This window comes from Notothenia rossii (assembly GCF_949606895.1).
Source record: "Notothenia rossii genome assembly, chromosome: 1".
Lineage (NCBI taxonomy): Eukaryota > Metazoa > Chordata > Actinopteri > Perciformes > Nototheniidae > Notothenia > Notothenia rossii.
Window position 1 is genome coordinate 12955561 of NC_136912.1, and position 24961 is coordinate 12980521.

The 24961-nt window shown below is 40.4% G+C and overlaps 1 protein-coding gene across 6 annotated transcripts in view; it reads right to left on the bottom strand.

Annotated features, from left to right (window-relative positions):
* Positions 1-24961, bottom strand: part of inpp4b (inositol polyphosphate-4-phosphatase type II B) — a 166189-nt gene that overhangs the window by 76806 nt on the left and 64422 nt on the right. For all 6 annotated transcript variants that reach the window (XM_079678930.1, XM_079678929.1, XM_079678927.1 and 3 more), the window contains 3 exons: positions 9475-9586; positions 5403-5472; positions 604-751 (listed from right to left, as the gene is read on the bottom strand). In XM_079678930.1, the coding sequence (XP_079535056.1) occupies positions 604-751; positions 5403-5472; positions 9475-9586 (330 nt within the window). The remainder of the gene's footprint in view (positions 1-603; positions 752-5402; positions 5473-9474; positions 9587-24961) is intronic.

The window sequence follows — 24961 nt, forward strand, 5'->3', positions numbered from 1 at the left end:
TTCTTCAGGTCACTCTCTTAGTCTTCTTATTCAGGCGGAAAGAGCCAACAATTTCATAAAGAAAATCACTGACATGCATGTGTGACAGTGTCAGTACACGACCACTCAACTATATCTCAACATAGCAGAGAGCTGTTCACTACCACTCATCAATCCTCTAAATCTCATATACAGTATGGTTCCTTTAAGGAGTATAAATTAAAGATTTGGGCTGATGAGTGCACCGGTGGCAGGATGTGAAAGGAGCTTTATTACAAATCTTTATGAGAGTGTGTTTGAAAGAGACGATGTTTGTCGTTCTCTGGATTCATCGGCATAGGAGCCTCTTTTGAAGTGTTGAACAGCTCTGAATAATTCACCCCTCTCCGAATACAGGCGGAACTTTTAAACTATCATTTACATCGGTGAACTGGGTCTCAACGAGTGACTGTTTAGAAACCACACACACACTCCTACTGTACACACAATGAGGTAATCTTCTGATTGTTTTTCAGTGACTGGTTAGTTGATGAATGCACAAACAAGGAAATGAGCTTTCTGACGCAACAGGAAAGCTGGCAGTGACATTTAGAGAATCAACACTAACATTAGAGAGTGACCTACCTGCTCATGTCCTCCTGAATATACAGTGAGAGCAGCTGTTTGGGGATGCTAAACGACAAGGTGCACTCCTCCATTTGTTCCCGCACCAGCATCCATTTGCTGTCCACTGTTTGAAATCTGTACACCTTGCATATTGGGTTCTTGAACACTAAGAGAGGGAGACACAGGAAGAGAAGAAAGGCATATTGAACTATCTGACAAATCGTAAAACATATCGCATTTTCATCAATGATAGTTCTTCTGACTACCTGAAGGTAAAACAGATGATCTAATACATCTTTGACAGCCGGCAACGTCAATGACCGACAGACAGAAAATCCTTAAAAGTCACTTGAGGTTTTAAGCATACATTTAAATCTATAATCAATACGTGTGTCTGCCATAGATAAGGTGGTGCTCATCTTCCAATTCCTACTCTTTCCACTTCAGTGGCTGTTAATCTTTGCAATATTATTTCCCTCTTTGCTGGCTAACAGCAGCATCCAGCCCTCCCATTAAATACATGCTCAGATGCAGACCCATCTTCTTCATTTTTTTTCAAAATGGCTAATAGCAGCAATCGAAGGCTGGAACCCAAAACAGCTCTAATGCTCTTATCTGCATGCTAGCAGCAGAGGGCAAGAAAGCTGTCTGCCTTGAACAGTGTTTACCACTCCTTTCCGTTTCCACAGCTGCAGTCATAAAGGAAGTCACTCAATAATTCGGAGCTGAAGCACCCGGGGTGAAACGTTGACAATCTTGCTCTAGGCAGTCAGAAATGCGTGGCACCAGTCAAATGTTTTTTTCGATTGAATTTAAAAGTCTGACTTCTGCTCCTGCTGACAGCACAGAGAAGTCTCCCCACACCAAACCCTTCATACGGCACTGTGCCCTGATCTGACCTCAGGTGGCCCTTTCTCTCAAAGTCATCTGTGTAAGTGCCCGAGTCAAAGTAATCCTGCTGGGGCTACGTCATTTGTCCTCGAGTGTTTAAGTTCAGTGATGCCCTTCAATGCAGATGGGCTCGAGAAGGCGCACTGTAGTGAGAGTTCTTACAAAGCACGGGGATTTTAATAGATGCAATGTCATTGTTACGGCTGATGCCTTTCTGGTCGTCTTCTGTCTTATGTAAATGAGCTCTGCGGGTGCTCTAACGTCATTGGCTGCCCTCTCCTGGTCCGCCTCCCGAAGATTGTGATTGAAGCACGCCGGGCCCGACGCACTCCAATCGCAGCGCACAGCCGGCGCACACCTGCTGGAGATGACTACAAGGCCTGGGGGCAATTATCACTCCTGAGGCTCTGTTGAGTGAACAGACGCCTCTCGCTACTTGCTCTTCGTTCAGTGGTTAACTTGTGTGGTCTGTGTTTGGTAGTATTGATATGATTAGAGTATCTTAGCCTCTACGTTGACTGTAGTTATTTAGTTTAGCTGTGTTTTCTTACAACCTCCTTTTCTTTAGTTTGTACCACTGCAATAGTGAGGGTTATTTTGTTTAGTTATGTATATACCTTTTTATTTAAGTAGGCTCACTTATTAGAGTCCTCCCTTTGTTTGGTTGCCCATTTAAACTTGCGCCCTTGTGGCCACTTTTGTTTGCTATTTAAACCGGTGCTTTTGTGGCCTTTTGTTTGTCCCAGGCTGCTTGCATGCCATTTTGTCTACCTGTTATACATTAAAACTATTCATAATTATTACAAATTCCAACTGGTGTGTGTTGCATTTCCTCATCCCTAGTGGGGACGTAACAGTCATCATGAGTTATTTTGTTTTCTACATGTATTTTGGGCAAGCATTTGAAATCAAAACATAAACCTGGTTATGTGATTGTAAAAAGAAGTTGCCAACAAGAAGAGATGTTCATTTGAATTGCAATGTATGAATCACTCTCTTCAGCATCAGCGAGCATGCTTTTCTGGCAATATTTAGTATTTTCCTTAATGTTAATAAATCCCATAAAACAAAAAATGCATCATACTAACAAATATTGTCTCTGTAGCCGACGCCTGATGTACAGCAGCATATTCCTGGTGCTTAATACATCAATAATTGCCCCTCAGAAAAACACATGCATGGGTGACATGTTTCTTCATTAATACGATTGGTCACTGCATTTCATTTTCAGTCAGACCTAGATAAATTGTTTTGGTGCATCGAATACTTGCTAGTGGAGCAAATGTGAATTAATCCACAGTTGAAAATAGTCCCCAATGAATTCATTATTTACTCGTGTTTGAGTGAGGTTCGCTACTACAGCACCAAGCTGTTGTTAAAGATAAAGATATTTCAGACTTGTTTTTTGATAATTACATCTTCAGCAGGAAGGAATGGGCTTGGGGCCAGAGATGGGGTAAGGAAATTGGAAAGTATTGAAAGGCAAACTAATGAGTTGTTAGCCTTGGAGTGCCAGACCTTTCTCCACAGTGCTGATGGAAGGTCTGGTTTCACACTTTATCAGTCTGGTTTATGGGACGAAATGCTCTGGGTAGTTTGTATTGCATGGAACCAATCACTTTTTATTTGAGGAGGGCGATGAGAAGCACAGGATGCATGGTAAGGTATCTTTTCAAACGTTAACACGCGCATAGTGGAGGAAGGGGGTGAATGTCACATGACCAAAGTGGCCAAAGGCAGGCTTATAACCACTGTATTTGGTCAATTCTTTGGATTTGTTATCATGAGGTACAATGTAGTGTTATTGCAGACTTCTAAAGTTACAAATGATGCACCTGACGAGATTTAATTTGTAAACTAATAGCCATAGACAGTAACCGTGATGAGCATCTTATGTCATTACTAAGGCTGTGTGGCAGAATTCGTAACCATTAGCAACACATCAAAACAGCAACAATATTTCGATTTTTTAAAAAGATTTTTGTTAAAAAGGCTTTTGATTTAACTCAATTTCTATTAGTTTGCAAACATTATGTATGGATATACTATGTACCCAAGACACATACATACATTTAGAGCTCCACTGAAGGACAATAGCCATTAGCCAAATAGACTATAGAGAGGCTTATTATTTCTTTCTGCACTGCTGAAGTTGATGTTGAAATTAATGATGATTAAGGTTAAGCTTGGCCCTGGAATCACCCCAGAAAGAATTCATAATTGCATCTAGATGACATGGTATACTCAGGCATTGTTGGCAAGGGGATTAGGGAAAGTGAAATGGATGACAAAAATAAATGGGAACAAGGAGACACATGGAGAGAAGGGGGTGAAGGCCCAACCCTTAATCAGAAGAGCGACAGTTGCTGACTTGTACCGCCGTCAGAGAGGAAGATTAACCCCTGAACTCCCCCCTGCCATCACACTAATCTGACCACCAATCAGGCGTCTCTGTTTCCCTTCCCGACACCTCTTAAGAAAATGACTTCCCGAGATGTGCTGTGCGTGGGTTCCCCCCCCCCACCTCCCCGCTCTCTGCATGCTCATTTCAGAAGGTAATAAAAAGCGGAAGAGCAAATTGCATTACTCAATCTGCCGGGGTCTGCAGGGAAGGTGTTGTTTTGACGCGCTGCAGATGTGCACCTGCAAACACGGCTGCACTCCACTAGCTAATGGCCACAGAAATAGTAAGCGACAATGACACCATGACAACAAGCGTAAGGCTGTCGGGGAGAGTGGGGAGCTGCCGGAAATCTGGACAAAATAGGAAATGGATCTGTGAAACACTTTAATGCATGGGAGGAAAAAAGGAAACTAGTCTCCAAAGTTTCTTCTGAACAAGGTCTGTGAAGTTTCAGCGAGGCAGGAGTTTGACCTTTTCAAGTCGAACCCTTTTCTGTCTGCATGTCTCTCATTTTCTCTGTAGAATTCGCTCCTTCTCTGCAAGTGAGATTTCTAGCTTTCTGGGTTGCCGTGAAATTCATCTCCCGCAGCTGGAATTGCTTCCTTTTCTCTTTCGGTTAGAACCAACCTTTGTCTCAAACGATACTTTCTTGCTACTAAAAGCATGGATGAAATATACATTCCACAACTAAATAGGATACTTAAAGGATCATGCAAATGGTAAAAGGCAGTTCAAGTTCAATTTGAAACATAACAACATTATATAGGCTTTTTTTGGTTTTCTCTTTCCTGTAAGCTGTTATATTGGTTGTGTTTGTGCTTGTAAATGCTCTGCAGAGAAAAGAAAGAGGCTAACTAGCCAAAGCTTCATTAAAATAAATCTAGAGGGAATTATTTCAAGCTTTCCTTTGAGGGCAATACAGGGTGGGTTATTCATTTTGGGTAGCAGTCTGTTTGTATTCTCTGCTCTTGTCTGAGTTTGTTTAACACTCATAAATATCATTTTAATTCACATTCACATGGCTTTTCTGCTCTCTGGTAAACTAATGATAATGATATTCCAACTGCCCAGTTAAATCAAATATATTATTTGGCATTCAGTGACATGCTTTTTAAATGATATAACACAGAATATTAGTCAACATTAATATTCAGGGAAGAAAATAAGTCTACTTTTTTTGATGGGGGGCGGTAAGAGACCTGGATAATGGACAGGGGGGCGCTGGCCCAAAAAAGGTTGAGAACGCCTGCTGTAAGGTGTTATATTGGTTGTGTTTGTGCTTGTAAATGCTCTGCAGACAGAAGAAAGAGGCTAACTAGCCAAAGCTTCATTAAATAAATCTAGAGGGAATTATTTCAAGCTTTCCTTTGAGGGCAATACAGGGTGGGTTATTCATTTTGGGTAAAAAAAAAAATAGAGTAGAAAGAAAGGAACATCAGAGAACACATACAATTATTTTTTTTGGTTGCCATGTTATTTAGAAATGAATTACACATTACAGGCGTTCAAATGTGATTCTTACCTGGACCTGTCAGCGGGTTATTGTCTCTGTCGATGCAGGAATGGGACGCAGACTCACAAACCAAGGGACACTGGGAAGAAAAAGAACATACATTATTATAATATTAATGAAATCTAATAATGGTATTTTTCTGAGGACTAGAATGGCTTTAATCATGATAATGACTAATGAAGTACAATGACCACACCCATGTAGCCATGAACAATAATTCACAGCTCACAGGGAGTTAAAGTATTCAATACTGACAGACATTTAATCATCATTTTTTTTTAACATAAACTCTAAACATGTGTGTGTATATATGTTTGGAATTTTAACATATATGGATTTTATAAACAGCTACAGATATAATGCATTAATGGTTTCATGTGAAAATGAATATTATCTTTGCTTTGCATTACTACAAAAATGAAACTACTGTATGCGGATTACAAACACTACATTTAAAAACTAAGGAACCACACAGATCAAACACCTGCTTTCTATTCTCCTTCAAATGTTAGCGTGTTGCACTTCTGCCTTCACCGCAATCATTGATGTCGCAGCAGGTGACAGCTGAAGGAAAACACACAGCTGTGATTCACAGACTGGGTAGCAGGTTACGAATGTATTTCCTCTGCTGCCATTTCAGTCCATCAACTCGTCAAATTGTTGTTTCATCCTTTGACAGCACATATCAACTGATTGACAGTGCAGTATACTTCTCATAGAGAACAACAACATGTCCAGAACAAATGAGATAATAAAAATACAAAATTAAGTGTCTTGTCCTCTGGATTTACCTCACTTCTATAATACGCATGGGGAGCGACACAGTTGAAATCTTCAATCAAAATGTGTTACTTGGCAACAGAGCTATTATCTTTAATGGGGTTCTTTCAGTGAACCTACAATGGAGATGGAATTTAGGAAATAAAATAGGCACCTCTACTTCTCTTCATATAATGAAATGTTCTAGTTTAGTTTACCAAACCCACTCTGACTGTCAACCCTTCATTCTCACAGTTGACAGATATACAGTTAGCAATTATAACAGTGACAGATTTCCATTCAAAATGTTTCCTATTTTGAATAATGAGAGGCCCCTTATTTCTACTTGGCAATCGTTTTTTTTTCTTTTTTCTGATTTTGCCTGCTGAAATAACAACTGTCTTGGATGTGCATCAGCTAATAAGGCTAATATCAGCTCCATGAGTTCTCATACGTTGTCCCTGGTTGACTTTGTTAATTTTCCAGTAGACTTTTTTTAAATGCAGAATCTAGAGATAAAGGGGCTTTACATGCATTACGTTACATACATCATATTTTGGGAATTTTCCTCAGTCCAGCTCTTACATCCAGATAGTTATCCCATTTATACTTTCAAACATAAGTACCACAATAAAGTCCTTAAGTTCTTCGTGACACACTCCAGAGCAGCATAACCTCCTCAGTCAAACTTTTCTAAGCTGGTGCAGACAGTGAAGCCTCTCGTATGGCTTGTTAATTATGGCTTGTGTTGGCCTTCCACTTCAGAGTGTGGCATACTGTACGGTGGTGCCAAGGACTGTAAAAGGGTAGAGCTACATGACTCGATCATAAACTCTTGTTCTTTCATTTCAGGTAAGCCAGGTCAAATTATAGATAAATTAAGCTCATTTCTTTCTCGCATACATTTTTTTATTTGAATAAAACAGAGTGGTTTACGATTTCTTGTTACAGAAGAATACAAAGGGCTAACCAATGTGTTTGGCAAAGGTGTCACTATTTTGGGTTGTAGCCTAGTAGTTGAGTTTAAACTTCTCCAAAATGAAAAAGAGTAAGTGAGAAGGAGTTTCTAGTGTACAATACACTGTTTCAGCATCTAAAATTACTTTCACACATTAGAGAAATACTGCAGAGAAGATATGTTAGTTCTTTTTTAACTGCAACCTAACAAACACATTTCATTTCCCAGCTGTTGAATAGACACTGGGTTATCACTGTAAGCTAATGTGCCAGAGATGCTAACCATTGCACCTTATAAGTTAGAGCAGGTGCAATAATTCTAGTGGATTTACTGTTGTTGCCATATCCCTTTTATATGGCATAGTGTGTTAAGTATAAAAAAGTTAAGTGCACAACTATACCTTTCCATCCTGACACAGCTTCATAAAACTCAAATATGTCCATGTAACAACTCCTAGGCCTTTGATGCTAAAAGCTTTCGATGCCTGTTGATGCATTAAGTCTGGGACTCATCATCAAAGCAATACTGACAACTAACAATTTCTTTAGCTCGCTGTCTGTCAGCTCTGCCCTGTTTGATGAACCATTTAACACGGCTAGACAGTCCAACCTGTCCCCAGAAAAGGACTTTAATGACTGCTAGGAACTATCCATCACCGAAACTGATCCAGAATAAAAAAGACACCAACAGCCAAGCTCACACAAACACGAAAATCAAAAATCAAATATGTCTGTTGAACAAATCAGACAACCTGGGAATATCAGTAAGCGTACAAGAAGGATATCTGATGATAACAAGTATGAACAATGAGCCAAGGATCACAGCTGTAGAAGGAGTCTCATTTTAATTGAAGGCAGCGAATGACGTGTGTTCGCTGACGCTTTGATGACTAAAATATGTAAAGAGATCAGATCAAAGGTGATTGGAGTCTCTTTCTTGTTTCGGCTGACTGTTTTTAAGCTGTTTGTGGGATATTCATGAGTAGCAGCGACTCAAGCAATGACAGGGAATGATCAAACATGCGCTTTAAGCCCCTGGAAGAACAACACACACACATACGGGACATTCAGGCAGCACACTGCTAAGGTAAGTTGAACAACAACTTGCCCACAAGTGAGTCTTGAGTCTCAAGTCAGCCCCCCTTAAAGTCTGTCATACCCCTTCCCTCTGTGCTGCCCTCATCTTCTACACAACACACAATGGGAAACATGCGTTGACAACACACACACACACACCCACACCCACACCCACACACACACACACACACACACACACACACACACACACACACACACACACACACACACACACACACACACACACACGCAGGGCAACACATTCATCAAGGCGACAGGGGCAGATTGTCAGTGACACTCTGGGGCCTAGCAGGGAACCTCCCTGCACCAGCCACTGGGGGGGGGGGACAGAACCAAAGCCAGTCAGCCATGTAGAAGCCCTTGGTCACTTATATAAGACAGTGAGTCATACACACAACACATAAATACACACACAACAGCAAATCAAAAGCAGACTACTTAGTTTCCCGACTGCCTTGCAGGGCTGTGCTGTAGTGAAAGAAAACGTTGAGTGTTCCCCTTTAAAGATCAGAAACATCATTAAAGCCCCTTCTTTACTTTTTAATACCCCGGCTCTTGACAAATGTTCAACAAATCAGGCTCCATTAGGAGTGGACGGAAACAAATTAAGTGAAATCAGAGTACATACAACTTCATTTCTGGTGAGGTGGCAGCCCATTCGGATGACACAATCCTCAGCTTGCTGTCAAACTCTGAAGGAAAAGACTCTTTCTTCCTCTTTCTCTCGCCTGATTATGTGAGTCACTCCAGAGCCGGGTTAAGCGGTATGTATTGTATGAGATTAGAGTGGAGACGGGGGCGGCGGAGCAGCAGAAAAGACACATTGAAGAAGCATCTGCCACTTGGTGAGATGAAGGAAGGCTGCAGGCCTGGCGACACAATCCCATACAAACAGGGTCAAGTGTGTGAATGTCGGCATGCTAATTTGGTCAGTCTCTATATAAATGACAGAGAAACAACATAGACAGACATCACACACACACACACACACACACACACACACACACACACACACACACACACACACACACACACACACACACACACACACACACACACACACACACACACACACACACACACACACACACACACACACACACACACACACACACACACACACACACACACACACTCTAATTCCCTATTAGGGTTGACTGAAGTTTATTTAATCTCATTGGAGGACTTGAGCAGTGCCAGTCTAATCCTAGCTTTAGCGCTAGGCGTCTGCAGCACGGAGACTTGTGTCTTCACTCTGATATTCTACCTTGTGTGACGGTAACTCGGTGGTGATGTGGTCCAAGTCCACCTCCTCCACCTCCCCCATCTTCAAACGACTCACCACCACTGCTCCTGCCGCGCACACACCATCAGATGACCTAGAGGGAGACACCAAGAGGGAATTTAGTTACCTTTAATCTGTAAATAAAAAGTATGTTCAGTTAAATGATCTTTTCCTCGAGCTACTTCCCCTCCAATGGCTTGAAAACGATACATGTCCATGTTGGGCCCTCTAAATCTCCAAATCTAATGAGCTTACTCTGAGCAGCAAACAGGTTGTGGAGTTAACGCTGGAATCGGGACATAGATGCTTTTACTGAGGCAATTTCTTTCACTGACAGATTTTGCAGAAGAGTGTGCAAGTAGAATGAACCCCAGCCTGCTCCAGAGGGGAAGTTGGCGGGTTGAGGGAAGGAACATTTTGTATAACTGCTCAAATGGCCGTTTAATAACCCCGGCTGTGTGCCCTGACAGACACGAAATTGATACTAGAGTTTTCATATCAAAGAGCCCGACCAATCACGTAGCCAATCATGGAGCCATGATTAAGGAGCTGATAGAAAATCTATATTATTGGCAGCAAGACAGATGCTCTGAAATGAAGAAAAATGGTCGCAAAAGCAAGTCTGATCACCTAAGCAGACCCATCTCTAATGCACTCAGTTCCACTCCAGCTGGAGAAAATATTGGATGTTGTGTGCCAGCCAGAGGTCTGGGGACACAGCGGGGGAAATGACACACCCCTGAGTAAAAAGGGAAAAACACAAGAAGGGTGATGAGAGCAGAAAATATGCTTTCAAGGCCGATCCATCTTGATCGGACACGAGGGGGAGAATATAATCGCGCCCAGGGGAAAAGGGGATAGGGAAGAAGCGCGTTGGAGGAGGAGGAGGAGGGGTAGGGACGAACACGAGGGAATACAGAGGAGGATGTTTTGGATTCCAATGAGGGACAAGTGTCTCTGCGGTGGGACACTGGGAGCTTCAGTTAGCGCTTAATGTCTTCTAGCAGTCCCCGAGCAGAGAAAATAACATTGCTTGGTTTATAAATCTAATCATCGTCCCTTGCCAGACACCTGTCTCAGTGTTTACTCCACTGCTCATCTTTCTGTGTCCTCATCGTCTCTCTCTCTCCCTCTCTGTGCAACAGAGGAGAGCAGCGCGGTGGAAGAAAGTCACCCTGACTTTGAACAAACAGCGCGTAATGACAGTGGGCCGCACATAATCGAGTTGATGGAGATTAACATGCATCACATTCAGTGATTGTCGCCCCTATCGAAACCTCAGGGGTTACAGTGGCCCCTTCTACTCTTTAGATTGCTCTGCCTCAATCCACTAATACAACTCTCAGTTTAAACAGACAGGGGAGGCTTTGTTAGGACTGCTTTAAGATAATTGATGTTTGCCTGTGAGAGATATATTGTGATTCTTTTGATTTGCAGCCAAACGTAAACTCAGCACCTGTTCAAATACAACCCTTATACATTATTGAGTGTGAGGGAAATAACTCTTCAGCAGCTCACTCGGGAGATTTGATTAAGCTTCTTTGCAGCATTGCTGGTTTATTGTACAAATTCTACAAAGTCAAGCAAAGAAAAGGGCATAGACATTAACTTCCTGACTTCCACGGCAGTGACACAAACCTTATTTTTTCGAAACGGAAGTCTTTTACCATGCACAACTGACCCCAAATTAACTTTGAAGATTCTGTGGAGAGCTGTGAATTAAAGGAAGCGCGTCTCCCCCCACCCTCACCCGCCCACCTCCCCTTCTCCTCCGCCCATCTCTTTCCGTCTGTTGGAGCTGGCAACGAAACAACTTTGCCTGCAAGCCCATCTTTTTTCTATGTAATTGGCCCAGGATCTTTTTTATGACAACACTTAATCAGACGGCTTTGCTAGAGTGACACAAATAATGTGCTTAAAATGGCTGCTAAGAAATTGGCACAATTCAAAAGACAATTAGTTATCAGGAAAGGGCATTGCATTTAACAGTTATTTTCTTTTGAGAGCCTCCCTTGCAATTCACAAACACATTTTCCAATGAAGTAACATATAGTGAGATTAGCTTTAAAAACGATCTGTACCCTGCTGGTCTGAGAGGCTCCTGATCTATGAGTCATATGCGTTGTGTGCGTATATCATAGAACAAGTGCTCCATTAAGAGGCAATAAATCATGTCTATAAAATAAAGTATCCTGCTGTGTGTCAACTCTTCAATTACCTCTTCTCAGAAATAACAACACACAAGACAATTCACAGTATATTATCCGATAACAATCCCGAAGACAACATAATGACGTTGAGTTGAAACATGACTTACTTCTTGCCAAGTTCAAAAAGTAAGGAGGCTCTTTGTTTAATAAATGTTATTCTTGGAAACAAAATACACAAGCTGAAATTGCCCAATAAACATAGACAGCACTGGCTATTGAAAGAGAAGACAACAGGTAATTAATCGAAGGGACACCTTGAGAGTTCGTCAATGAATAATGTCACGCTGCGGTTCTTGGTCGAAATAAATCTGACAACTCGTACAATGACTTTAATCAATTAAATGATACCCTGAAGAAGAATGTCTCTAATTCAAGATTTATAAGACTAACTAGCTTTCAAAAAGCGCCACACTTGGCAAACAAAAACAAAATAATGGTTCCAGTTTGAGTTAATATATTCAGCTTCCTTTTCAATGAGAAATAAACAGGGTACCACTGGATTTTCATTGTATTAACAGGACCATTATTAGCCCTTTCCCCTGCTACTGTAAACACTATAATTACTTCCGTTCGGTGGTTAGAAAGCCCATACAGATGGTGAACGTAATTATTTGTGATTCTATTCCTTGTTGAAATGAGCAGGCATACTGCGGTTTAATAGCATTGCCAAATATTTTGTTTTGTTATGAGTTTTTTTAGTGAACAGTGCACAGTCAATATCAACGTTTTATGAAACACAGAGATGTGATGTACTGGGATTTAGCAAATGTCTATTTTCAGCCTAGATAAGAAAATATAAAATGTCATGTTCTAAGTAAATTTGGAGATACATTAGATGGTTGCTTCGTCTTGGTTTGTAGATTCAACCTTATATTTCTTATTGCACAACTCCTTTGTGCCCTGAATATAGTGAAAGTGGTACAGCTCTGTAACTAATTATGTTGATGACAATGTGCATGTCATTAAAGATAGTCAAATAGACAGAAACAGACAACTAGAGGAGTAAAAGTGGCCAACCAATGCCCTCCCATCTGCTGCCTTGCGAAATTACAGAAGGGAGGTTCACACAGGGAAGGACACTTGTAATATATTTTCAAAGGCCTGAATCAAAACAGACCTTGGTGGGAGAAGTTCATTAAAAAAAACTTCAAAGCAGCAATATATTTCTATGGCCGTCAGGTGCTATTCTCAGTGGCAAGGCTCTCAGAGGAAAATACCTGACAGCCACGGAAAACACCACCGGCTTTCCCCCCGCTTCAACTGTAGGGAAGTCAAAAACACACAGCAAGACCTGGAAAAGCTATTTTGTTTCTTTTCTGTGGATATTTCCCACAGAGGATCTAGTCCTTCAGGACACCTTGAAACTGTGTATTGCCTCTGGAAGAGGAGTGGTCTGAGAAACATAATTGCCAGGTTCCTACACGGGCAACAGGAATGCTGCAGCGGCCGTGAAGTGTAGCAGGGGAAGTGTGGATGGGATTCTTGACCTATATAAAGCTGGACGGGTGGGCTAAATATAGCACCGGCTACTTTTCACTGAAGACAGATGTTGGGACACAGGACTGTAATAACGGGGGAACGCCAGCTATAGAAGGGTTACTGAGAGTCCTGATTTGTATTGGGGATGAATGGCATTACCATGTGACTCAGCAGTACATCCACATTTTGCAACTTGAGGACAGACTCAATCAATAAGACTACACTGCAGGCATTGTTCATGGAGCGGGCCAGAATCACCAGGGGACCCTAAACTAAGCACACACTCCCCGGCTTGTCTGGACCACTTGAAGTATATTCCCAAAGAAAAAACTGCCCTGGTTTCCTCTTGATGAAAGATACTTCCACAAAAATACATATTCTCAGTCTGAATCTGGAATTAATGAAAAACAAGCTGTGTAACTTGTGTTAGAGTTTCATAAACAAATCTGTTTGGTAAGGACATTTTATGCTTGAAACGGATGAGTTAGCATCACATTTTCCATCAAAAACAGGATGATTTATCCCGACTACAGCAGTGGGATAAAACTCTCCAACATGTAAATTTATGCAATGTAAAAAATATATTTGTCTGTTGCAATACATCTGTAATATGCCGAATGGGAGCTATGTCGAGGCAATATGCATACTTGCACAAGATTTGTGAGTGTTAACGCATCCTATTTGTTCCAGTCCCATCACACACACTTCTGTATTCTTGCATGACGAGAAGTGTCTTCACACTACATTTACTTTTATGCTGGTGCTTCACCAGTGTCAGAAACAGTCTCGGATAAGCTGTTTTCACAGAAGAAGCAAGGTGGAAAGAAAATGTGCAGAAAGGATACTATTTCGTTTAACCAATCTCATCAATACAGGCTGGAGCTCAAGAGAAGGTGTTTGATGAAGGCTGTGTGCAATGTTTATACATTTCACAGATTTTGAGAAAGTGTAAAGGGGGAGATGATGAGAAAGCTGTTCATGCAGAAAAAGAACACCAGAGTTAGAATATCCCTGGTGTTACGTAAATACAGGCTACTTTGGCAGACACATCTTCATAAATACATTATTCCTGGTTAGTTAGACACAAATCAATTATTTGTACTGTCAACATGAATAATTTCCCATTGCATTGCAGCTGTGGGAAGTAGCATGTTAAATATTAAAAGTAAAACAATATTCAGTTTGGTCCAGTCCATTACAGTTACAGGCCATGAGAAAAAGGAGAAGTAAAAAATATGGTATCAATTGAACACCGCGGAACATGTGTGTAGTGTCAGGATGTGGTTTGGATGAGAAAAGGTCAAGAAACTGTTCTCACCCTCTCCGCCTGTTCTGTTTACCACAGGCCTGTAGAGACCTACAAAACATGAGCAGAAGAATAGATGCTGCTTCATCCTGCAGGCAATACGAATGTTAAAGAAACTGAACTGCTGAAACAATTTCATAACATTCATCTGCTACTTAGTAATTATTTATCTATTATCTAATATATCATTTCAATAACTTGTATATAGACTCGTATTGCACTATTCCACTTTTTCCTCACTTTATTTTAAAACTATTTTTCTTTTTGTATTTCATTTAGTATATTTTAATATTCTTTTAATATTGTCTGCTTATCTGTATTATTGTGTTGCATTGTTGGAGAAGCCTGTGACCTAAGATTTTAACGACATAATTACTCTGTAGCTATGTTAGTTTGACAATAAAGAACCTTGAACCTTGCTGGTCTCACTGTTCATGGCGGTATGAGCTGATTGTGGTGAACTGCTGATGCTTATGAGAATGGAGAGGTGGTGGTCATTCAAAGCATTGAGCTCTATGAAGTGGCGTGGTAATGATTTATTTGTGTAGCCTGACCCTGAAATGAGCATCCTCCAAATGAAGCAATGGGACTTTTCCATTGTATTTCTGTATAATGCAGAAAATAAGCTCTGTGGCAAAGACACATGTGTGATACTTAACACTTTGTGTCCAGCAGAATAATCTGCACATAGACCACTTGTTGTTGTTAATATGTGGTGTTTCTCAGTGATAGTGCAATTGCCACATGTAAGAAGCTATCCTTAGGCTATAAAGGAACTACATCAGTGTTGCATGGAAGCACATCACCACCTCTAAGCAAAAGGAAGATTTGTGTTTGCTTGATGACTTTTATTAGTGTCATTTAGTCCCTTGCTGTTATGACAGCTATCCTCCATGACATCTTCAGCTTGTGTTAACAACTAAAAAACACTTCGACACAAGGTAACCTGAAGGGTTCAATGCTAACTAGTTTGGGGGTTTTAGGACTCATTCCTTCACCACTCCAATGGTCTTCTTTTCAACTGATGTCATGAATATAATTCGCGTTTACAATCTATATTTTCATCTGATCTGCTAAAAACATCTCATTACTTTACATAGACACTTGGATTCTTGTATTGCAATTCTGACTTTACTATTTATGATAATAATAATACATTACATTTATAAAGCGCTTGAGCACCAGGAAGCAAGTGAAACAAAAATAACAACAAAAGTAAAAAGTGGTAAGCTAGGTGGAATAAGGGCAAGGGGTTAGTTGATTAGGAGTTGAAGGCAAGAGTGAAAAGGTGAGTTTTGAGGGATTGTTTGAATGATGTGAGAGTGTTGGCGGATCTGACGTGGCTGGGGGGGGGAGTTCCAGAGTGTGGGGGTGTGTGTGAGTTTATCCATATTTATCTTAGTTTTGATGGTAAATTGACTGCATTAATATAAAGATGTTTCAGTCTCTGTAACATCTGCTAGGTAGAATAACATTCAAACGTCCATCCGTCCAGAACAATTTGAGGAAAAGTATCTTACCCAAGGTCACATGGACATCATTACTGCAGGAGCTAGGAACAGCTGCCCCATGTTATTTTGCAGCTGCTTAATAGTGAGTTTATTCATATATTAACTTTTTCTATCCCAGGTTGTTAATATAATCAAACAGGAACTACTGTCAATCATCTATCAGCTGATACACTTCAAAATGTTCACACACACTTACTGGGATTGACACAGAGCGCAGTAGGATGCAACATTGAGAACACACACTACTGTGGCGTTAATGACCTTTACCGCTGTGCAGAGCCCTTTAAATTAATGTACGACAGTCGTTGTGTGCCAAATAATTAAAGTTGGATATAAGGCCTGATATGCTGTTTGAATTGGATTAGGGCTAGCACTAAGAATAAATCACGAGTAGAAATGTAATAACAGTCTATTAATCCCTCACCTCACCCAACCAACACACACACATTATCCATTGTCTGCTTCCAATACGAGCTACACACACATTTCATAATTACTGCAGCACGATACATGTCCTGTTGCAGATGAAGATGATCTAAAGGTTGCAGTTGTGTGCACACGTTTCTGCCAATGAAGACTGCTGGCATACATTCAGTGTGAAGTCATTGGAAAGTTCAGTGCGGATCAATGACAATTGAATGAACGTGGGTGGAGACAAGGCTTTAACATTAGAGGGCAGGCTTAGATAACACCTTCATCCCCACTCTCTCAATGAAAACTACATTGTCAACAATTACGTAGTTGGGGGTCAAACTGAAACATAAAGCCTCTCTGCAGAACATTAAACAACTCACACATGCACATGAGTGTGGTTCAAGTGTAATGACTCTAAGGCTTCATAATTATTTTTCAACATCCATAAGAGAGACCACATAACAGCGTCTCCTCTCGTCCCTGATCAACTGATGGTTATGTTGTGTAACCTCTCCTGAATAAGATACACACATCTAGACCACCACTGATTCACTGGATAATATTAAGGTTATTAATATTGTTTGAATGAGTTTTGTGTTTAAATTATGTATTTTCTTTTGGTTTAAACCCTGGCTTGGCATGGACATGCTCAAATTAATAGGAATAGTTCCACTTTATATACTGTTTTTAGCATCTGTGTAATAATTATATGGGACCACTTCTATAAATGGTTAAACACTTAGCCTGGTTTTGTCGTAAGGCAATAAAATCCACATACCAACACCCCGGCTGCTGAGCGTCGCTCCATATTAGGTGTAAAGATATGAGACACACAGATGTGGCACTTGTTTTTGTTACCCGGAAATCTGCAACGAGATCTTTTTCGTGGCGCTGGGAGACCGAACAGAACAGAGCCATAAGAAATACCTCAGGTGAGGACGCACTAACAAGCCTTTGTCTGTGCTTTCATTGGGGGATTGGAAGGGATGCTGCATGCAAACAAAAGAAAGAGTGTGTGTGAGAGCGACAGAGACACACGAAGAAGCAAGAGCTACTGTTGCTCTGGGTTGTGATTGCTATGCGCTGCAGAGAAGGACTGTTCTGTCGTCAGACTGCTGTCCCGATCACATCATGTGACTATTGTGGTGTGCACTTTACAGAAATGATCTGAAGCAGGGTGGTCACACATGAAATGACATTTCGTGATACTATTTTAAGCTCGACATTAGGCTACACTGTGCGACCTTATCGCAACGTCTTTCCCTTGAATGCATCTTTTAGAGCAGGGGTTTCCCAAAGTGGGGGTCGCGACGGAGACCCCGAGTGGGGGTCGCGAGATGATTACAAAATTAAAATTAAAAATTATTACAAAAAAATGATAATTTTTTTTAATATATATATATTTTTTAATTATTATTAATAATAACGTTTGACATTTTCAGGGGCGGACTACCCATTCCAACAGTATATAACAAATTACAGCCTAATAATGACAGTAGTGATAGTGTAGAAAACTGAAATTAATTCACTAGCACCCCCCCCCCCCCTGGCTGAAAAGTTTGGGAACCCCTGTTTTAGTGCAGTTTGCAAAAGTCCACAGGTGTGAAATGAAATTGATAACGCTGTAATACATTTCTTTATCTGTGTGTGTCTTTGAAAAGTGCTTAAGGAAGCAGTTTGAATGAAATAGGTAAAAGCTTGAATACACTAAAAATGGCTGGTCATTTCTAGGAATGTTACTTTACTTTAAAATTTCATTTGTACCGATATTTACCCTTGTTTTGTGTCTGTGTTTATTATATCCAACCTATTTTAAACTAATGAATTTAATATTTTGGGAGAATAAACATTTAGATATTTTGGGTTGTATTAGTTTACATCTTATGTTATTTGTTCAGTGTTCTTCTTTTAGCTTGTAATGTTTCTTTTTATTACATCAACTCTCAGATTTGAGATGTTTTAGTAATATATATATATATTACAAATACATTCTGTTTAGTGTTTGGGCCCCTTTTCTTAAGATGACTTTACTGTTTGTGAATAAGATTAATTGATTTATTGATACTGAAACCTTGAGAGATTGTTTTTTGTGTCAACATATTATTTTCCAGATCAAGGATGAACTGTTATCCTTGATATTTCTCTTTCTCTCTCTTTAGAAGTGTGCCATGAGAGAGGGACAGCATTGTTTTATTCCAGCTCGACAGAGAAGAAGCTCAGCTGGTGTTCTCCTTGTTCTTCCTCGTCTCTCGTTGCAATCCTTATTTGCCCCAACCATTTAATTCAATTTTCTTCCATTATATTCTTAGTTTTTTCTCTTTCTTGTGCAAATTGAGGCCTTAATGATATGACATAATTGTTACAAGTGTAAAGTATGTCCATTACTGTTTTGTTACAGGCACATATGTTAATTCATGTTCTCGCAGGATTTGTGGTGTTGCTTAGCGACACAACACTAATTGCAGTCTACCATTATCCACTGTATTAACAGTCATTAAATATGTGCTTCTATCAGAACCGGGAATAAAAAATACACTTTTTAGAAATGAGTCTGAATTGGTTTCAATTTCAATAATCTTTAGGTGTATTCCATACTTTAAAAGCATTACTCTACAGTTTTACTTTCACAGTAATAATTTCCATGAGAAAAAAACTGTTCACAACCCAGAAAATAAAAAGGAAGCTCCACTATTAGGAAAAAAGTAACACGAGTGCATCAATCTGATTAGATTCCTGCTACTTCAAAAAAAAAGATTGGTTGCTTGTTGAGACTATGTTTGTGTGTGTGTGTGTGTGTGTGTGTGTGTGTGTGTGTGTGTGTGTGTGTGTGTGTGTGTGTGTGTGTGTGTGTGTGTGCGTGTGTGAGTGTGTGTGTGTGTGTGTGTGTGTGTGTGTGTGTGTGTGTGTGTGTGTGTGTGTGTGTGTGGGTGTGTGTGTGCGTGCGTGCGTGTGTGCGTGTGTGCGTGCGTGTGCTTGTCTGATTGAATAAAATGTCAGTGCTGAAAAACTTGCGACTAGATCCTATTTGTTAGGAACTTTACAGGTGGGGAATACACTTGCCACCATCAATAACAATATGAATGCTGGAGGAGACTGCAGTGCCAAATACAATTCATGAAAACACTGACCAGCAGGCAGGGATTACCAATAAAATCTAAAATAAGCATCAGCATGGATCTTTTTCAATAGGGGGAATGAAACTGAGATGTTTGCTCTGAGGGGGGTGCTGGACTAAAGGTCAGTTTATTACGTTTATTGAAATAGATTATCCTCCGGGCTGTTGCACATGCCATATGTTCTTCAGTCTAAACTGCTCCTTGTCCCCGCATGAACAGGCTACAGAAGCTATGTTTAGACATGTCAACATGGCTGAGCTGCAGAACAACAGAAGGTCTTAACCTTTTGCTGGAACTAGATGAAGATCTAGGAGAACACCAGCATTATTACATTCAACATATCTCATTTGAAATGCTGACATATTTTACTATTCACTAATGTGCCATATCTTAAAGCTGCCTTCATACAGTATGACCAGCGATTCTATCGTGAGAGCGGTGTATCCCTGGGCGTTGTGAACCGCTCAAAATGATTGCCAAGAACTTTGCTCAAATCATTTAACATTTGACCTTGCAATGCTGACTTGCAAGGTGAAATCAATCAGCTGTATGAAGCAGTGCAAGCTAACAGGGGAGTTAAAAAAACAAACTTTAGTAGCTGTTTTCACAGCAAGACTCTGCACCCAACCTCTCGTTGAGCAAATCGCAAATGGCTTATGATGTGAAGGCAGCTTAAGTATACATTTAAACTAAGTAATTGAGCATTTGTTCACTTTTGCTTTTGGTTTATGTTAAATTAATTGGCCTTTTACAGTTTCAAGCTCATGGAAGTCTCATGGAAGTCCCTCATCCTGTTCCAGTCCCGCCTCAAAACCCACCTCTTCAACTCTGTATCCATAAGCCCCCCCCCCCCCTCAACCAACTTCCTCCTGACTGCTTTTATGTTTTGTTTTGTTTCTTTTTGGTTTTGTCTTGTTTGTAAAGCTGCTTTGGGTTCAAGAAAAGCGCTATAAAAATATAATTTATTATTATTATTATTACATGCCTTAAAAAGCTATTTTGTCAGTCAAACACACACATTACTGGGAATGAACTGAAACAAAAACATGCAATGTGGAGATAAAGAGGATAACAGCCATGTGAGTCTTAGGGCTCCCTAAGGGAGTCAAAGTCACTTAAAAAAAGTCTATAGGAAAGGTCATCCATAACTCTGCTCTGAAAACTAGCCTTTTTGAAAATCTGATTAGTGCAGGCAGCAAAGAGCTCCCTTCTTCTTCTCTTTGGTGAATGAAAGGGATTTAAGAGCTGGCTTTTCACAAGTCATTGGAAAAGACAAGGCAAGTATTTCACATTCTGCTCGTTCTCCGTGTTAAAAAAACACAGCGATGGGGTTCTGCATAGCTATGCGTCCTCCTGAATAATGTAACTTCAGACTTACATGGAGCCATTTAGGTATGTGAGCCTTATGCAAATAGTGGAGGGTCTGTACTCTGCCTGTAATAATAATAGAACCTCTCGGCTTCCTCCTTTGCCAGCCACAAAAAGAGAAGTGCAAAAAGCCCAAACTTTAGGCTAGACATATTTATTTTATTACTGCTGCGCCTCCATCTCTGCCTCATATTGAAAAGAAAAAAGCTCACGTACATGAATAAGATATTCCAATACTATTACTGAGTAATGCAACAAAATAAATATTTGACCTTGACCTAAAATAAAGAATGCATGTTTAGACTAGACACAGTCAGCATTCATTACAAACACATGAAAGCTATTTACGTCTTCCAGCCCCTGTGGTGTGTTTGTGTCTAAGCATGCCAATGTCCAAACCAACACATTTATTGGCACCTCAAAACTCCTTCTGCTCACACACTAAGTATCCATGAGAGGCCATTTGCGTAAATTCAGATGATCAACACAATAGAGATACAGCAGTGCAGCCTTACCAGCGGTACTTTACTGTCAACATTATGAGTCAACATGAGCTTCTTGTTAAGGTAATGGGGGAAACATGTCACAGTTGATATGGAGCATGCATGATTGGACAAACACAAAAACAATAGAGGAGAATTATCCTTGTTGTTGAGATGCTCCAAACATCAGCCGGTGACTCTAGAGATTTCCGAAGGTCAAAGGAATCAGACATCAAAACAAATACAGCAGCAAAATGAACATTAACCTTCTCGTAGTGACTACACAAGTCTTTCAACCTTGAAACTGTTTTGCACTTATTTTATAAAGTGGCAGGGAAGGAAAACTGAGATAAATAATTGTTTAAAGATATTTGGATATTTTGGATTCCTTAAAGAAAGTACTGTAAGATCAGATGTGCTTGTTTCAAATGCTGAATGTTGACTTACTATTTTAGAAATTGAAGCTAAACAAAAAGGTAAGACCTGGTTAAAATTCAACGTATTCAAATGTTACTGTTGGAAATCAAAAGTCTCCTCTTTACCTGCATCCCAAGACTGTCACTCGAGATCTTTCCCTCAAAAGGCTTCAATCAGAACAAGGGAAACCACTGTTATGTTGGGAGGAAAGGGAGGGGAATTTATTCCTTTAGATCCATTAATGATAGAAATATCATCCACCGTATATCCACCATCCACCAGCTTGATTACAACACAGTATTAACCAGCCTGTTGGATCCAGACTCTTAAAGTGCACACTCTCTCAGATGTTCAGTGAACCACACCACCATCATCTACAGTTGTATCAGTCACGTAAAGTCACCTTTGCACATATGTTGTATGCACACCCATGAAAGTGAATTATTTTTGGTTGATCTCTCTCTGCGTGTCCTTTTAGATATGTTTTCCAGTTAAGGTTGAACAAGCTATACCCTTACCCTATTATCCTTATTAGTGCAAGGGGTCCAGTGACATTACACAAAAAACAGAAAAGCTCTGCGTACCTCCAAATTGGCCCATGGGGTAATCATCCAATATAAGTGGAAGCAGCTGTGTGGATGTCAGTGTTTGTCCTCTTGCATAAAGGACACAATACACTGGTTTTATGCACTTCATGTTTGGAAATGGACTTACATCTAGAGCCAATCTACCTTCCGACAACTCATAGCTCTTATATACTACATTTTCCCTTTCGCACGCATACGCTACATGGTGCCAAACCTCTCATCATCTAACCTACTGCTCATTCATACACTCACATACCATTTGCTATGCATTCAGGGGCAATTTGAAGTACAATTTATTGCCCGAGGACACTTTGCCATGTGGACTGGAGGAGCCGATCTTGCGATTACCGGACCACCCGCTCTATCTGGTAAACATGGCAGTTCCTTAATATTTGCAATCCTTAAACTTCTTTCAACTTTTCATATCTTTGGTGGGCTGCAAAATCCCATCTTACTTTAAAAGTGGGAAAGGATATAAAAATGAGAGAAACTGCAGATACAAACTTCACAGAGATGAGATAAGTCTTAAGCCTCCAGATGTGTGAGTTATACCACATCACTAGGAGAGAGCGTGTGTGTGTGTACAAGTCTGCTATGCATACAGTCATATGTCTAATGCTGCGCTCACATTACAGTTTAGGAACTGGGGTAGTTACTATAGTAACGCAGTGTAGGCGGGGCGATCGGCTTTTTGGCGGGCGGAGCGACGCTGCATACAACTGCCGGGACGTCATCTTTAATGCAACACAACTCACAAAACACACAACAACAATGGAAGATGTGGAAGCCATCGTGTCCTTGCTTCTTGGTATGTGGTGTTTTCTTCTTAGGTTCACTGTTTTCAAAAATGCTGCAAGTGTCCCTTAATATATGCGACACTAGGGATTAAGTCACGCGAGAATTGTGACGATTCTCTCTGACCAATCAGCAGTCGTCACTAGTTTAGCATATTCCGCCCGGTTGTTGGCCTCGATAGAACCACGAAGTGGAAGCACAACCAAAAAACGGGCCCCGCACGGCTCGGCACGCTTAAAGCGAGCTCCGCCCTGCAGTGTGAATGCGCCACAAATGTACACATTTCTTCAAGTATTTAACAGTTTGATTTAAAATTACCATAAAGATGGAATTATGTAGATTTTACTCCCTTATAAATTATGTTGAGATGCAGCAAATTGTTTTATGATGCAAGAAATAAAAACATTTGAATATCTAAAGCCATTATATGTCAACAAATGTACACTACATTGCATTATTGAGGGTGATATTGAACAGCGAGAGGCTGACAGGATATTATGCATGACCTCGCGTTCTTTGGTGCACAAATTGGAAATGGAGCGAGTGGAAAGATTGCATTGCTCTCCGTTACATGGTCCCAGCAGGGTGCTTGAATGATGGCACACAACAATTTAATCTCCGAGCAAAAATAAAGTATGGCATAAAAAAAAAAAACCTGTGAAAGACGATTTTATACACCTACTCTCCCTTTTTCCTCCCTCTATGTTGTCCTCATTAGAGTGCTCTCATCACTTGGACAAGGACTTGAGCTGTGCCCCGAGCATGCCTTCGCACCGTGTCGAGACGGATTTATTAAATCTTTCCTTCCTATCTTTCCTTCCAAACCCATCCCGCTTTCCTTTCCTCGCAACATGTATCTGTTGTGTTGCAAAGACAGCTAGCAAGACAAATGATTGACCCAGGCTAATAGATCTTACCTTGTTTATTGTGAACGTTAGTTAACAGCTCTTACTTTGCTGGGGGCTTTAACGGAATAGTAATTAGTCATGGCAGGTAATTAAGAGCGCTCGTCGATGAGATATTTCTTTGTTTCGTCCATTTTCCTTTGAGAGTTGGAGTTGGATGCCAAGCTGCAGCAATGGCCAAGTTAGTTATTTTCATATTCTGCCCATGAGCCCTGATGCCTGGGGGATCTTAGATTATGCAGAAGAACTATGCGGAAAAATGAAGCATTTTTAGTATTGAAGGAGAAAAATGAGCAGGCCATATGTGCATTTATTTTATCCCACCCGAGTGCCTTCTCTCCCTCTTTTACATACATATGTGGCGTGTCTGCATGTGTATGTGTTATTATTAGCATATATACTGCATGCAAAGTGTGAGCCTATGTTTGTAATGTGTTTGTGTGTGCATGGTTATTCTCATGTGTGTATGCACTTGATGGTAGGTGATGAGATTGAAAACCTATTCCACCTGCATTATATTCAATTGTTCCTGACTCACACACACAAACCCACACACACTAACACACACATTGGCTTCCAAGAGTCCCCTCAATGTGTGAACTACAGATAAAACATTTCCCACGAGCAATACAATAAAATGCTATGGCCTTAAGTGTCCTTTAGTCTCCCATAAATGCTTCAGTACATTTGTTCCTCCATTCACTGCTACATAGATAAGATAACTGAATGTATATGTTTTTATCCTCATTTTAACAATTGATTTTCCCCATACAAAAAATTCCTCCACTTTAAATTGAGCAGCTAATGACTACATAGGGAAAAGTGGCGACATATGTATGAGTCTGTGCGACTGTCACATGGGAGGGAAGAAGACTCCCT